At 62.5% G+C, this 12557-nt stretch overlaps 1 protein-coding gene across 4 annotated transcripts; it reads right to left on the bottom strand.

Moving 5' to 3' along the window:
- Positions 1–1377: 1377 nt before the first annotated feature.
- AAAS (aladin WD repeat nucleoporin) lies at positions 1378–10212 on the bottom strand. Of its 4 annotated transcripts, none has more exons than XM_064474412.1 (17): positions 10115–10212; positions 9165–9300; positions 8754–8881; positions 7863–7918; positions 7577–7668; positions 7162–7208; positions 6523–6621; positions 5573–5716; positions 5271–5391; positions 4870–4994; positions 4570–4630; positions 4287–4377; positions 3646–3739; positions 3440–3507; positions 2356–2437; positions 1922–2006; positions 1378–1676 (listed from the first exon to the last, which is right to left on the bottom strand). In XM_064474412.1, the coding sequence occupies exons 2-17, from the start codon at positions 9285–9287 to the stop codon at positions 1536–1538; spliced, it is 1557 nt and encodes a 518-aa protein (XP_064330482.1). In that variant the 5' UTR covers positions 9288–9300; positions 10115–10212; the 3' UTR covers positions 1378–1535. The 4 variants fall into 4 exon arrangements, 3 of the variants coding, with proteins under 3 accessions (XP_064330482.1, XP_064330481.1, XP_064330483.1); XM_064474411.1 differs by having other exon boundaries at positions 10067–10123; XR_010376472.1 differs by lacking the exons at positions 1378–1676; positions 1922–2006; positions 2356–2437; positions 10115–10212 and adding exons at positions 2725–2857; positions 2971–3191.
- Between the last annotated feature and the right edge of the window lie 2345 nt (positions 10213–12557).

The raw sequence follows: 12557 nt of genomic DNA, 5'->3' as shown, positions 1-12557 counted from the left end.
GCATCTGGCAGTACGAAGCGGGGGGACGCAGAACCCCCCCTCGCTCCCAGCCTCCTGTCGCAGGGCGATGCGGGCGACCTGGTTGCTCCTGCTGGCGCTGGGGCTGCCTGGCTGTCCCTGGGGCTGCCGGTGCCCTGGGGGGGGCCCCCCGTTGCTGCCCCCCACCGGCAGCCGCAACGAGACCCTGGTGGGGGGCGGGCGGCCGCGGGTGCCAGATGTGGCGGTGCTGGTGGCCGTGGGCGGGTGGCTCAGCGCCATCCTCATCTTCGTGGGTCGATACGTCCGGAGGAGCCGAGCAGAGACCCGGCTGCACCTCGAGTACCTGCGGGCACTGCCCTGCGAACCACCCCACCCCAAGGAGGAGGAGGAGGGTGAGGAAGAGCCACTCAGCACCATCCTCTGAGGCGCCGAGGGCACAAGCCATCACCAGCAGAAAACTGGGGAGCCCTGAGGAGATGAAGCGCCCCCAGACCTGGCCCAGCAGCTGGAGCAGGTTCGTAGCCTGTTGTTTTCACCCCATATCCTTGTGCAGGCTCGGCTCCACTCCCCGCGTGACCCCACTGAGGTGCTGGCTGCTGCCGTCCTCACCCGTGTGGGGTCTTCCCTGCCCCGTGTCAGGGTGTGCCCTTGGGGAGGATTTTGGGGGTCCCAGGGGGGTGTTTGTGTAGCCAAGGATGTGGGGGTGAGTGGGGCCCCTGTAGTCTCCCCATCATCTCTGCCCCAGCTTTACCAGAGGGTTTACAACGCAATTCCAGGGATTAACCATGTGTAATCCCAGGGTTTAACCACACTACGCCCCTGGCACCACTGTTAATCCCCACTCTGGGCAGGAGGGCAGCCTGTCTGCTCCCCACGGCCACGCCAGCAGTGGCTGGGCTCACGTGGGCCCGCACGAGTGCTCAGGGCTGGGGCTCAGGCTGGAGCAGACCCTCCAGTGCCGTTTACCACCCCGTTGCAGCCCCAAATGGGCCAAATTTTGGTTTTTACGGACCCCCAGAGTTTTTGGTTCACTTTGGGTGGTTCTTCTCACTCTCAAGGTAAAGCCCAGAGGCTGCACTCACAGCCAAGGAACGCCTCAGCCCCTTCTGCCCTCACCTTCCCCCTTAAGGCAGCATTTTAACCCCCCCAAAAAAGCCCCAGGGCTGCAGAGGGCTCACACCCACCAGTGCTGCAGCCTTAAATCTGTCCAAATTAAAGCACAGGGAATAGCTGTTCTCCTGCAGGTTCATCCTGAGCTAGTTTTGACATCGAAAAGCAGAACTGGAGCCCCAGAAGCATACCCAGACCTGCAGAGCTTCAAGAACTTACCCTCCCCAAAAATTTCAGCCGTACCCAGGGCAAGGGAAGAGCGAGGTGCAGAGAAGGCGAGGAGCGGCAGGGGGGAAAGAGCCGGCTTTATAAGCTACAAGACCCCCGCGGAGTTATTAAAGGCACCCAAGGCCGTGCCGTGTGTCCCAGGAGGAGGAGGATGGAGGGCGGAGGGAGCGTCCCGGCGCCGGCTCTGCAGGAGGACGCTGTTGAGGAGCCGGGTGTTGTCACAGCTCCGAGAAGAGGGGCTGCTCCCGCACGCTGGCGCTGGCCATGACCGTGACGGGGCTGCGGCTGGGGCTGGCGCAGGGGACGTGGGCGCTCACAAAGAAGAAGGGGACGTGGCTGATCTTCCCCGTGGACCAGCACTGGAGGGGAGAGAGGACGTGAGCAGGCAGATACATACAGGACACAGCAGGGGATGAGAGCCTGAGCGTCACCCTCTTGTCCTCCCCGTGATCCCGGCAAGGACACCTTCCCCACTCTCTCCTCTCTGCAAGGACACTCTGGGGAGGTTTCTCCACCCACCCTGCTCAGCCACTGGATTTATCTCCCTCAGCGACAGCGATGGGGAGCCCCAAAAACTGCTGCTGAAACCGGGGACTGCACTCACCACAGTCAGGAGGGCGCCTTTCTTGAAGCAGGGGTGGAAGGCGATGAGCTGGGGCTGCGCACCACGCTCGCCTCGAAGGAAACCACTGCAGGGGGAAAGAAAAGCCCTAAGTTACAGCACGACTGTGGGGCAGCACTCGGTCACGCTGGCAAACGCAGCGCTTTCAGGGTAGTCTGTGGTTAAGCGGAGAGATCTGGGCCCTGCTGGGATGCACCAGGCAAAGGCAACCTGAAACGAAGTGTTTTCACGTGGATAATGGACAATATGGCCAAAACACAACTGATTCTGCGGTAAAACGGCGGTGCTGCCCGAAGCAGGAGCACAGGCGGCAGCATCTCTCTGCTCCGAGGCAGGTCCACTCTTCCCCACCAAGCCCCAGCGGATTACTGGTATCCAACCAACCCCAAACCAACCCAAAACCCGGCGCTACGCACCACGGCAGGAGCTCAAACACGGGGCTGTTGCGGGTGCGAAACACAGCGATGACCGTCTGGCTCCCGGGAGCATCAGGATTCCCTGCAGACGGGAGAGGGGAGCAGTGAGGCTTTCCCTTGTCCGAGGGACGGCGCAGACGGGCACCTCCACACCAAACCGGGGACACGGAGGTCAGGTTTTTGCAGGGAGCAGCCGGGCGCTGTGGAGACCGGGGCAGGCAGCCACCGAGGAGGGCGAAAGCTGGCTGCAGACCGCGTTTTCCTCACACCAAGGTGCGCAGGAACCCAGGACAGGGCTTTCAAAAGACCCTCAGTGATTTAAAGCTGGCTCCGAGGTTTCGGGCAGGTAGGTTTGGCTGAAAAAGGTTTGGGCAACAGATGAGGCGATTCCTTTGGAAACACCCCAGCCTTTAAGGTGTGACGTGGGGGCCTGGTCTCTCCAACGTGAAGGTTATTTTCCATCCTATCGCAGTTTCTGCACTGAGACCCTCGCAGGATGGACCTGGAGGTGCAGAGGATGAGGGGGAGCCAGCTATGGGAGTCCTGATACCCTCGGATTTTCTCCCAACCTGGTTTCTTCCCCACCCAGCTTTAAGCACAGCAAAAACCCCTCACGTTTGGGCCCAGCAGCTTCAGCCATCTCCCCACCGGTGACGTGCAGGGAGGGAGCCCCAGGCAGCAGCATCCCCAGCACTGTGTTTCAGTGCTCCCTCAAAGGTCTGCTTTGTCTCAGAGCATGGCCCATCCAGAAGAGCCTGAATGGCTCGATTATCCCAGGGGCTGCTCCTAGAAATGGAGCCAAGAGGCCCAGTCGGGCTCTAGGCGTAATGTGGGCACTGTGGGAACACAGAGACCTTGCTGGGGGGTTGGGAGAGGTGATTCATCCAACTGGAAGTGGGGAGGGAACTGGGATGCATCCCTCTCCGAAGGATACAGAGGAACCAAGTCGCGGTGAGGAACGAAGGCGCTGCCTTCTCGACCTGACTCCTCACCTCAGCGGGGTTTGCCCCCCTTCTGCCTGCTGGAAGGGGGATTTTCAGCCAAAGCCCGGCGCTGGGGCAGGCAGGGCAGAGGCAGGACTTACCTCTGATGATCACTGCGAGTCTCTCACCGGTGGGGTCCCACACCATGGAGTGGACTTCGCCTCCAATCCTGAAAGTGGCATGAGCAGCAGTGAGATCCCCCATCCCAGCCAATGTCCCCAGCACTGGAGGACTGCTACCGAGGCGGGCACGGGCCCCCTCTGCCTCCCAAGTGTCGTGTTAGGGCAACGGATGCAGCCAGACCCACCTCTCCTCACCATAGAGCGTCTCGAAGGTGGTCTCGGACAGATCTGCCACAATAGAAGCTGTTTTTGAGCCTCCCACTTGCCCTTGCATCTCCCCTGAAACAAACAACCTGGTCACTTCTTGTCTCCTGCTTGAATTACTGCATGGGTCATCTCGCTCCATAAATCACACTTTTATTTCCAAAGTGATTCATCATTTAGCTCTGTTTCTTAGGGCAGCTGTGGAGCAACATGCTGCTATCCCACAGCATCTGCCTCTCTCCGGGATGAAGGACAGGAGGTTTCCCCTCAACAAACATCAGGACCAGTCACCTCCATGGAAAAAAGCCATGTGAGCTGGGCATTTAACTCATTGTAAAAGTTTCCCTGGGAACTGTTTGTGAATATAAGATCATAACTGCAAGCATGAAGCAATGGTAAGGGGAGAAAAAAAAGTGACCCCACAGAGATTCTGTGCTCTGAGACACCCCCGGGACACCCTTCCCCCTGCACATCCTGGCTTTGCCACGCTGGGAAACACAGCTAATAAACAAAAAGCCCGTCTGGCCAAGCCCAGCCGCAGCCAAAAGCAAGAAGATGGCTTGGGGACCAGCCACCAGCTCTTGGAAAGCTTCGCCTCGGTGGCCAGCTGGCGCAGACTCACCCCTATACTCCGAGAAGGACAAGGAGTAGATGACGGACTCGCCCAGCACTGTGAAGAGCAGTCGGCTGCCATCAGGGCTCCAGCACCCCGTCTGTGGGACACAGAGCCCCGTTAACACCCGCAGCCCAGGCTGGGGAGCTGGCAGCTTGCAAGGCATGTTTTAGAGCCAGCTGGAAACAGAGGAGTTTTAATAATGCATGTATGTTTTAGTAGTGCATACACGCACCCGAGGGCCTTAGAGGCAACATCTGCCCGGTGTGGGTAGGAAATGCCCCCATCCTACCTGGCAGCGTCCTTTGATAGTGGGCCATCGCTCACACGTCCACATCTGAGCCTCCCACACTCTGGAAGAGAGACAAGCTGAAGTGAGCGGGATAAATTGCTGGGATACGCCCCAATTCTGCTGCTCCAGGAGGAGTCCAAGACATCAGACCCCATTACCCACCCGTTTTCCCCCCGCCACATTGGATGCAGTAGGAGTGGGAGCAGTTAGGACACAGAGAGTCCAGATCTGCTTGGTTTTGAAGTCAATGAAAATGACAATAAGGGCTGAAAGAAGACATCTCGCAGGCAGGGAGCTCACCTGAACACCGCGGAGGGAGTGGCCGCCAGGACCTTGCTGCCGTCTGGTGACCAAGCCAAGTAAGTGACGCCACCGCCCCCAAACCACTGCAGCTGGACGCAGTTTTCGGTGGACACGTCCCATACCTGGAGGAGGGGGACAATGGGGAGGATAACGACACCAGGACCTGAATGCTGACCGGGTAATTAGCACAGCTTTGGGCAACTTTTTGTATGGATTAGGAAATAAAGACTGGTGCTTTCAGATCTAGTTCAAATTCAGGAGCTGCCTAATCCATCCTCCAAGGAAATGCTGCCTGTGCCGAGCAGTCCCACAGCCAAACCATCCCCTGGTGACCTCGTGGCGTGTTCACGGCTCCGGTATCCCAAAAAGCACCCCGGGAGGCACAGCCTCTTACACACCAGCATGGCCGTGTTGACCGGTGATGCTGAGAGCAGCAGGTCCCCGCTGGGAGCCCACACCAGGCTGGTGACGGGGCTGTGCCCGGGGTAGGACAGCACCTGAGCGCAGCCGGACGAAGGTCTGGAGGGAAGGAGAGAGAAACAGCCGTGGTTGATTGCAGGAAGGGCTGGCCCGCATGCCACTGAAGGCTGGGGTTGTGTCCGCTGGCAGGACAGGCACCTGCCTGGATTTAACCCCAAGCCAACCCTAAGGGGCTCGCAACAACCCACAGCAGGGCTGTGGAGACGCCCGGGGCTGTCACCTCGTGGAGAGGGAGGTGGGATCCAGGTGCCACACCAGGACGCAGGTCTGGCAGGCGACGGCGAGGATGGAGGCGCAGAGCGGCTTCCAGGCCATGGCGGCCACGTTCCTCTGCAGGCGATGCTTCAGCGAGGGGATGGTGGCGCTGCCAGAGAGGAGGGAAGCGTGACAAGAGGGAAAATGGGGGATTGGAGCCCTCACACCACCCAGAGAGGGCTGTGGACCATCTCCCAGTGTCCTCTCTCCAGCTCTGACCACAGTGGGGGGCCTAAAAGCTTAGAGTGGGAGAGGGAGTGTGCCCCAGCATGAACCGCTTCCATGGGGGGGGACAGAGGAGATCCCAGCCAGGTGACACCGGCGCCGTGCAGCGAGCCAGAGCACACCTCGTGCGATTAAGCACCATGCCCTGTGCTGCCCACGGCCAGACCCCGGGGCGGCAGATGGCACTTGCTGGCTTGAAATCCCAGCTGGGGGAGAATGCCTCAGCGGGGAGGCGCGGGGAGGGCTGCAGGACCAGCCGGCAGAGTCTTCTCCTGAGGGAGGCTTTACATGCACTGGGGGAGCAGGGAGACCTGGAGGAGAAAGGAGACTCAACGACGCTCGAGAGGCTGCTCTGCCTATGATGGCAGCCAGGCCATACGCTGCCACAGCCTGCGCCTGCCCAGGCTGCCCCGAGGAGCACAGAGGGAAAGAAAAACCAAAGCTTAAGTAGGCCAGAGATTTTTGGAGATGTCTTGCTGGAGAACACAAGAAGTTCTGGGGACATGGTGCCGGTGAGAGCAAAGCCTGAGCAAACACCGAGGCAGTGCAAGGCAGCGAATCCTCAGTACGAGCTTGAGGTGGATGTGAGAGGGCAAAATGGGGAGCAGGGGGGTCTGTGGAGGCACCCCCCAAGGAGCAGTGTCTCCAGGGATGTGGCCAGTGGTGCCCGAGGAGCAGCCCAGCCCTCACCTGTTGGAGTTGTAGACCCGAATGGAGTCATCCAGAAGAGCCACAGCAAACTTGCTGGTGTGGGGGTGCCAGGCGAAGGCCCGGATGGTGCAGCCAGCCCTGGAAGGAGGGACGGGGCAGGTTGAGGCACACCAGCTGCCGCACCAGCATTTTGGGCTCAAGGCAGCAATGATGGGCTCAGGCATCAGGCGTGACCACCCAGCAGCCCCCCAAGACCAACAAAGGCAGTACCCAGAGTCACCAGTGAAATAAAGTCTTTTCGCTGTCGAATGGGACCGTTTTCTCTGATAAATTCCCCATTCCTGGCAATGATTTGCAGGTCTTTGCCGAAGGGCCAGTTAACAGTCAAGGGATGATATTTCAAGGAATTTTCCAAGCCCTGATCTCGTTTAATGCAGCTCCCCCCATGTGCAGTGCATTAGGGCACGCTTTGCTCCTTGCTGTCATAGACAAACTGGGGCAGCCAGAGGCAACAGGGAAATAGTTGCTGTAACATCTACCCAGTGGGGAGGTTGAGCACATAAAAAATGAGGTGATCCTGCCCTTGTACCCCCACCCCTTTCACTCAGCTCCCCAGCCCCATTTCACAAGGTTTCACAGACACCCAGACACGGTGGTCTCACAGCACGCAGGACTCACCAGTCCACTGCCTGGGAGAACTCTGCGATCATGTCTTCGCTGGTTAGCTTCAGGGGAGAAGAGTTAACACTGAGCTGGCAGCGCACGTGAGAGCAGGAGCTGCCTCTGGTACAGCAGCGAGGACCCCCCCGGTATCCAAACCCCTGCTTCCCTCTCCCCCCTCCTCGATTTCAGTCTCTTTTGGAGTACTTTGTTGTCCTAATCCCTTTCTAGCGCCCATTCTCCTCCCTTTGGAGCAGGAAACCCGCAGCATTCATAGCTGGGCACCACCAGGAGGAATATTTTGCTGTGTTTTCAGCTGGGAAGCGCCCACCCGCCAGCCAAACCATCCCCCTGGTACAGGGTCAGTGTCGCAGGACATGCCGCATCATCCCTGCCTTCCTGAGCACAAGGGTTAAGTCCTGCAAAGACTCACCGAGAGGTGGGGGAACAAGGAGCCGTGCAGTGAGGAGAGCCAGTGGCACACGGCCAGCGTGTAGCTCGAGCCTGTCTTCACCCACTGCAGCCCTGCGGAGAGTAAAGGACCATCGATCACTTCTGTGGGCTTCAACAAGAGGCCCGACAGGCAAAGGAAACACAGGCAGCTGTGACAGGCAGGGACAGCAGCGGTGGGAAAGGGGCTGAAGGGAACCAAAGGATCAAAACGAGATCCAGAGAGACCCAGGAAATCTTCAGGTCCTCCACGAGCAGCCCAGACTCACCCTCCTCCTCGGCACTGGCGATCTCCTTCAGCACCCCGCACAGCCCCACGTCCCGCCTGCAGCAGAAAGCTCAGTCAGCCTCCCTCACCCTGCACGTTGGTGACACAAAGCCCAGCCACCTCCCTCCCCCATCCCCTCAAAATCCCCCTCACCTGCTGAGAATCCCCCCAGGCCTCCAAGGCAGTTCTCCCCTCAGCTGGCTGCACTTACCCCAGTCACCAGTGACTGCTGGACCTGCCCTGAGCTGCGCTGAGCTCTCAGCTATGTTATGAACACCCAAACTCTCCCAGGAAGCTCAGACTGGGGTGTTGCACAGCGCTGTGAAGGCCTGGGAGCCAGCTGTGCCCTCCCACGGCTCGTTCAGCTGGAGCAGAGGGGGCCGAGGGCAGCCTCATGGGCTCTGCAGCCCCCTCCCGAGGGCAGGAGGAGGGGCAGGGCTGGTCTCTGCTCTCTGGTGCCCAACGCCAGGCCCCGAGGGAGCGGCAGGGAGATGTGCCAGGGGAGGGTGAGGCTGGGCATTAGGAGAAGGTCCTTCCCCCCGAGGGTGGTGGAGCCCTGGCACAGGCTCCCCAGGGAGGCATCACGGCACCAGCCTGGCGATGTTCCAGAAGCCCTTGGCCAAGGCCCCCAGAGACACGGTGTGAATTTGGGGTGTCCTGTGCAGGGCCGGGAGCTGGGCTCGATGGTCCCTGCGGGTCCCTCCCAGCTCAGGGCATTCCATAATTCTGTGGGTGAGGGCTGGCAGGGCAGCAAGGCCTCTGCGATGCTCCTGGGCAAAGAGGCTGCAGAAGAAGTACGGGGAAGGGGGTTTGTGCGCAGATATTCGGTGAAGGGGCAGCTCCTGGCTTTGCCTCCCGCAGGCCTGGCTGTTTCAGCGGGGCGTGCACTCACCAGGCACTGAGGCATCTCTTCCAGAGGGACTCGCGGTGGTGGATGAAGGCCGGCCGGGTGCTGTGTTCCAGCCGGCTGTGAGCCTTGAGAGCTTCCTTGGGCAGGCTGAGGACGGGCAGGTCTGCCAGCTGCGAGCAGAGACACGCTGAGTGGTGAGCGAAGCACTCGGGGCAGGGGGGCAGCTGGGGAAAGGCCCCCCCCCCCCATTGCAGAAAGCAAACAGCAATGTGAGAGAAGGAGGGGCACAAAGACGGGGTGAAGGGATGAAGAAACACCCTAGGCGTGAGCCTCTCTCCTCCATGCTGAGGGCAACCTCTGTGGGGGGCAAGGAGGCACCCCCAGCTGAAGGGGCTGGAGCTCCAGTCACAGCTGGGGGGGGCACAGTGTTACCCCGAGCCTGGAAGGGCTCACCTGGCTCTGGAAGGCGAGCGGGAGCTGCTCATAGAGGCGGCCACAGACCAAGGCGTTATTGAACTCATAGAGGGTGATGTCCCCAGGGGGTGGCGGGGGGGGGAACAGCGCCAAGGAGCACATCCCGCTGGAGGTCCTGGGGGTGAGAGACGCGCCATGGGGCTGAGCGGTGCAGCTGCCCCCCTCCCCCCAAAACAAGGGGCTGAGCAGTGCAGCTGCCCCCTTCCCCCCCAAAAAAAGGGGCTGAGCGGTGCAGCTGCCCCCTTCCCCCCCAAAAAAAGGGGCTGAGCGGTGCAGCTGCCCCCTTCCCCCCCAAAAAAAGGGGCTGGGCGGTGCAGCTGCCCCCTTCCCCCCCAAAAAAAGGGGCTGGGCGGTGCAGCTGCCCCCTTCCCCCCCACCAACCGGGGCTGAGAGGTGCAGCCCACCCCTTTACCACCCCAAAGAGGGGCTGAGAGGTGCAGACCCCTCTTCACTCCTAAAAAGCGACTGAGAGGTGCAGCTCCCCCCTTCCCCCCAAAAAAAGGGGCTGAGCGGTGCAGCTGCCCCCTTCCCCCCAAAAAAAAGGGCTGAGCGGTGCAGCTCCCCCCTTCCCCCCCAAAAGGGACTGAGAGGTGCAGCTCCCCCCTTCCCCCCCCAAAAGGGGCTGAGCGGTGCAGCTCCCCCCTTCCCCCCCAAAAGGGGCTGAGAGGTGCAGCTCCCCCCCTTCCCCCCCAAAAAAAGGGGCTGGGCGGTGCAGCTGCCCCCTTCCCCCCCACCAACCGGGGCTGAGAGGTGCAGCCGCTGGGGAGGGGGCATCCTTCCCCCCCGGGGCGCGCCAGCTCCAGCCTGAGCCCCCTCCCCAGCCCCTCACACACGCAGCGCCCCCTCCCCGCCCTGTCAACGGCCCACAGCCGCCCCCCTACCCCGCCGCCCCCCGCTCCCTCGGGCGCCGCCATCTTGTCGCCCCTCACCCTTTTCCCGCCTCCCGCGGACGGGTCCCGGCGAGGGCCAATCCCTTTCCGCGGCCGCCTTCGCGCGCCCCCTGGCGGCGGCGGCGGTGGGGAATTAAAGGGGCCGCGGCCCCGCTTGGCGCAGAGCCGGGGCGGCGGGGCGGGGCGGCACCCGGCCCCCTCCCCGTCTGGCTCACTCCGGCAGTGACTCGTCCTACCCTCGGCGCCGACCCCCCTCCGGTGAATTGGGGGCTCCCCCGCTGTAATGGTGGGCTGGTAAATTGGAGGGTGCAGCTTTGGGGGAGCATTTCCCCTTTAAGAGAGGCGGTGCGCCCCCCGCCCCTTCGCAGGGGCGGGAAAGCGGCGGGTGGTGCCCGAGCCGCGCTGGGACCACCCCCCCCGCGGTGTCCTGCACCCCCCCGTGGGGTCCCCGCGGCACCCCCGTGTCCTGCACCCCCGGGCACACCCCGCACCCAGGGGTGCCCCGAGCACATCGTGACCCTCCCGTGCGCGGTTCCGTGGGGTGGGGTGCTCACCTCCGTGGGTGCCCTCCCCCCGTGCTCGGGTCCCATGGGTGCAACCTTTACCTGCCCGCACCCGGGCCCCGTGGGTGCCCGTGTCCAACCCCACCCCGCACCCGGGCCCCGTGGGTGCCCGTGTCCCCACCCCACCCCGCACCCGGGCCCCGTGGGTGCCCGTGTTCCCCCCCCACCCCGCACCCGGGCCCCGTGGGTGCCCGTGTTCCCCCCCCACCCCGCACCCGGGCCCCGTGGGTGCCCGTGTCCCCACCCCACCCCGCACCCGGGTCCCGTGGGTGCCCGTGTGCAACCCCACCCTGTGCCTGGGTCCTGTGGGTGCCTGTGCCCCCCACCCTGTACGTGGATCCCATGGGTGCCCGGGTCCTGTGGGTGCCCATGCCCACCCCCCGCCCCAGGTCCTACAGGCACCCAGGTCCCACGGGTGAATATGTCCCTCCCCACCCCATACCTGAGCCCCACGGGTGTCCACATCCCCCTCTTTCACCACACCCAGGTCCCATGGGTGCCTACATCCCCCCAGGCAGGACAGTGGGTCCTGCGCCCCCCCTCCCCCCCAGCCCAGCCCCCTCCCCTTGGATCACTCCCAGCTCCTCTTCTTGGGCTCTCAATTTCCCTTCCCCTCCTGTTTTCGGCTCGCTTTTATTATATTTATCTCTGTGTTTTCCTTAGCGGCCGCAAAAGTTATTTTAATTTTTTCAGGATATTAAATAAAGGCTGCGGCGGGGGGGGCTGCGGCGGGGGGCCCTGCATTCCTCACCCGTTACGGAGCGAGCGGGGTTTGATAGGAGACAACGATTTGGACGGCGCCGACATCAGAGCCACCGCAGGGCTGGCGTGGCCTCGTGGCTTCCCTTCCCTTGGACCCGGCGGTGGGAGCTGAACACATCATATCCCCCCCCAAAAAAAAAAAAAAAAAAAGAAAAAAGAAAAATAAGGCCCCTTGGGGCAGCGAGAAGGGAAAAACTGGTGCTGCCAAAGTGGGGGAGGCCCTGATGGGGTTTTGAGGGGGGGTCTTTGGATGGGTTTGGGCTCCGTGGTTTGGGTGGCTCCGGGCGGTCGAGCCCTCGGTGGCCGCCGGGTCGGGGTTTGGCTCGGGAACGTGGCTGGATGCTCTCGTTGGCACTGGCCCACCCACGGCGAGCGGCAGCGGGGCTGGTGCGTTCGGGGGGGGCGGGGATAAACACCCTGAAAAGAGCAAACCTGTGCCTGGGAGGGGGGGCAGAGTTGGGGGGCTGTAAGGGGAGCTGGCACCCACCACTCCAAATTCCCCCGGGAGCCACGCTGGGGACGGCTCAGTCACCCTCTGCGGCGTGGCACTGGGCTCCGGCCGCCCTGTTGGCACGGGGACACCTCCGTGCCTCAGTTTCCCCACTTCTGGGGGGGGAGGGTAACGTGTCACCCCCCCCCCCCGTTCCCCGGGGACACCTGGGTCCTGGCCAGCTCTGCGCAGCCGTGGCCGCCGTGACTCACCCCAGGGCTGGCACACGTGGCCGGGGGTGGCACCGGGGGCTCCGCCACGCTGGCACGGGGACCCACCGCCATCCCTGTCCCCATCCCCCCGCGGGGTGGTGGGTGCCGGTAGCTGCGCCCCCACCCCCGCCTCCCCCCTTTGTGCTGGCACAGGAGCCCGTTTCCGCCTCCTTTGCCTTTTTCCGTGGCTTTTTTGGTGGGTTGGTTTTGGTTGTTTTTTTTTTCAGAAAAGCCCCAAACCAGGGCTGGGCACATCAAAGGGCTGGCAGGAGCCCAGGGCAGCTGAGGGGGGGGGGCTGCTCGTGGGGAGGGGGTGTGGGGTGCTCGCCAGCCCACGGCGCCCAAAATTGGGGTGTCCTCGGTAACACATGGCCCTGCCGCGTGCCCACGCGCTGCCACGTGGCCCTCGCCCGTGATGTTGCCGTGGGGAAACTGAGGCACGGGACAAGGTTTGG

The sequence above is a fragment of the Phalacrocorax carbo genome, chromosome 27 (genome assembly GCF_963921805.1).
Source record: "Phalacrocorax carbo chromosome 27, bPhaCar2.1, whole genome shotgun sequence".
NCBI classification, from domain to species: domain Eukaryota; kingdom Metazoa; phylum Chordata; class Aves; order Suliformes; family Phalacrocoracidae; genus Phalacrocorax; species Phalacrocorax carbo.
The sequence above is the reverse complement of the archived record's forward strand: the minus strand, read 5'-3'. Positions and strand labels throughout refer to the sequence as shown.

Bases quoted from the DNA above. Each gene is read 5' to 3' on its own strand.
- AAAS (XM_064474412.1), bottom strand. From the start codon at position 9,287: ATGTGCTCCTTGGCGCTGTTCCCCCCCCCGCCACCCCCTGGGGACATC. The intron at 3,508-3,645 runs GTGGGTCTGGCT...TGCCACTTTCAG, and splicing joins ACGCTCTATGGTGAGGAGAG to GATTGGAGGCGAAGTCCACT. The intron at 2,438-3,439 runs GTAAGTCCTGCC...TCCCGTCTGCAG, and splicing joins ACTCGCAGTGATCATCAGAG to GGAATCCTGATGCTCCCGGG.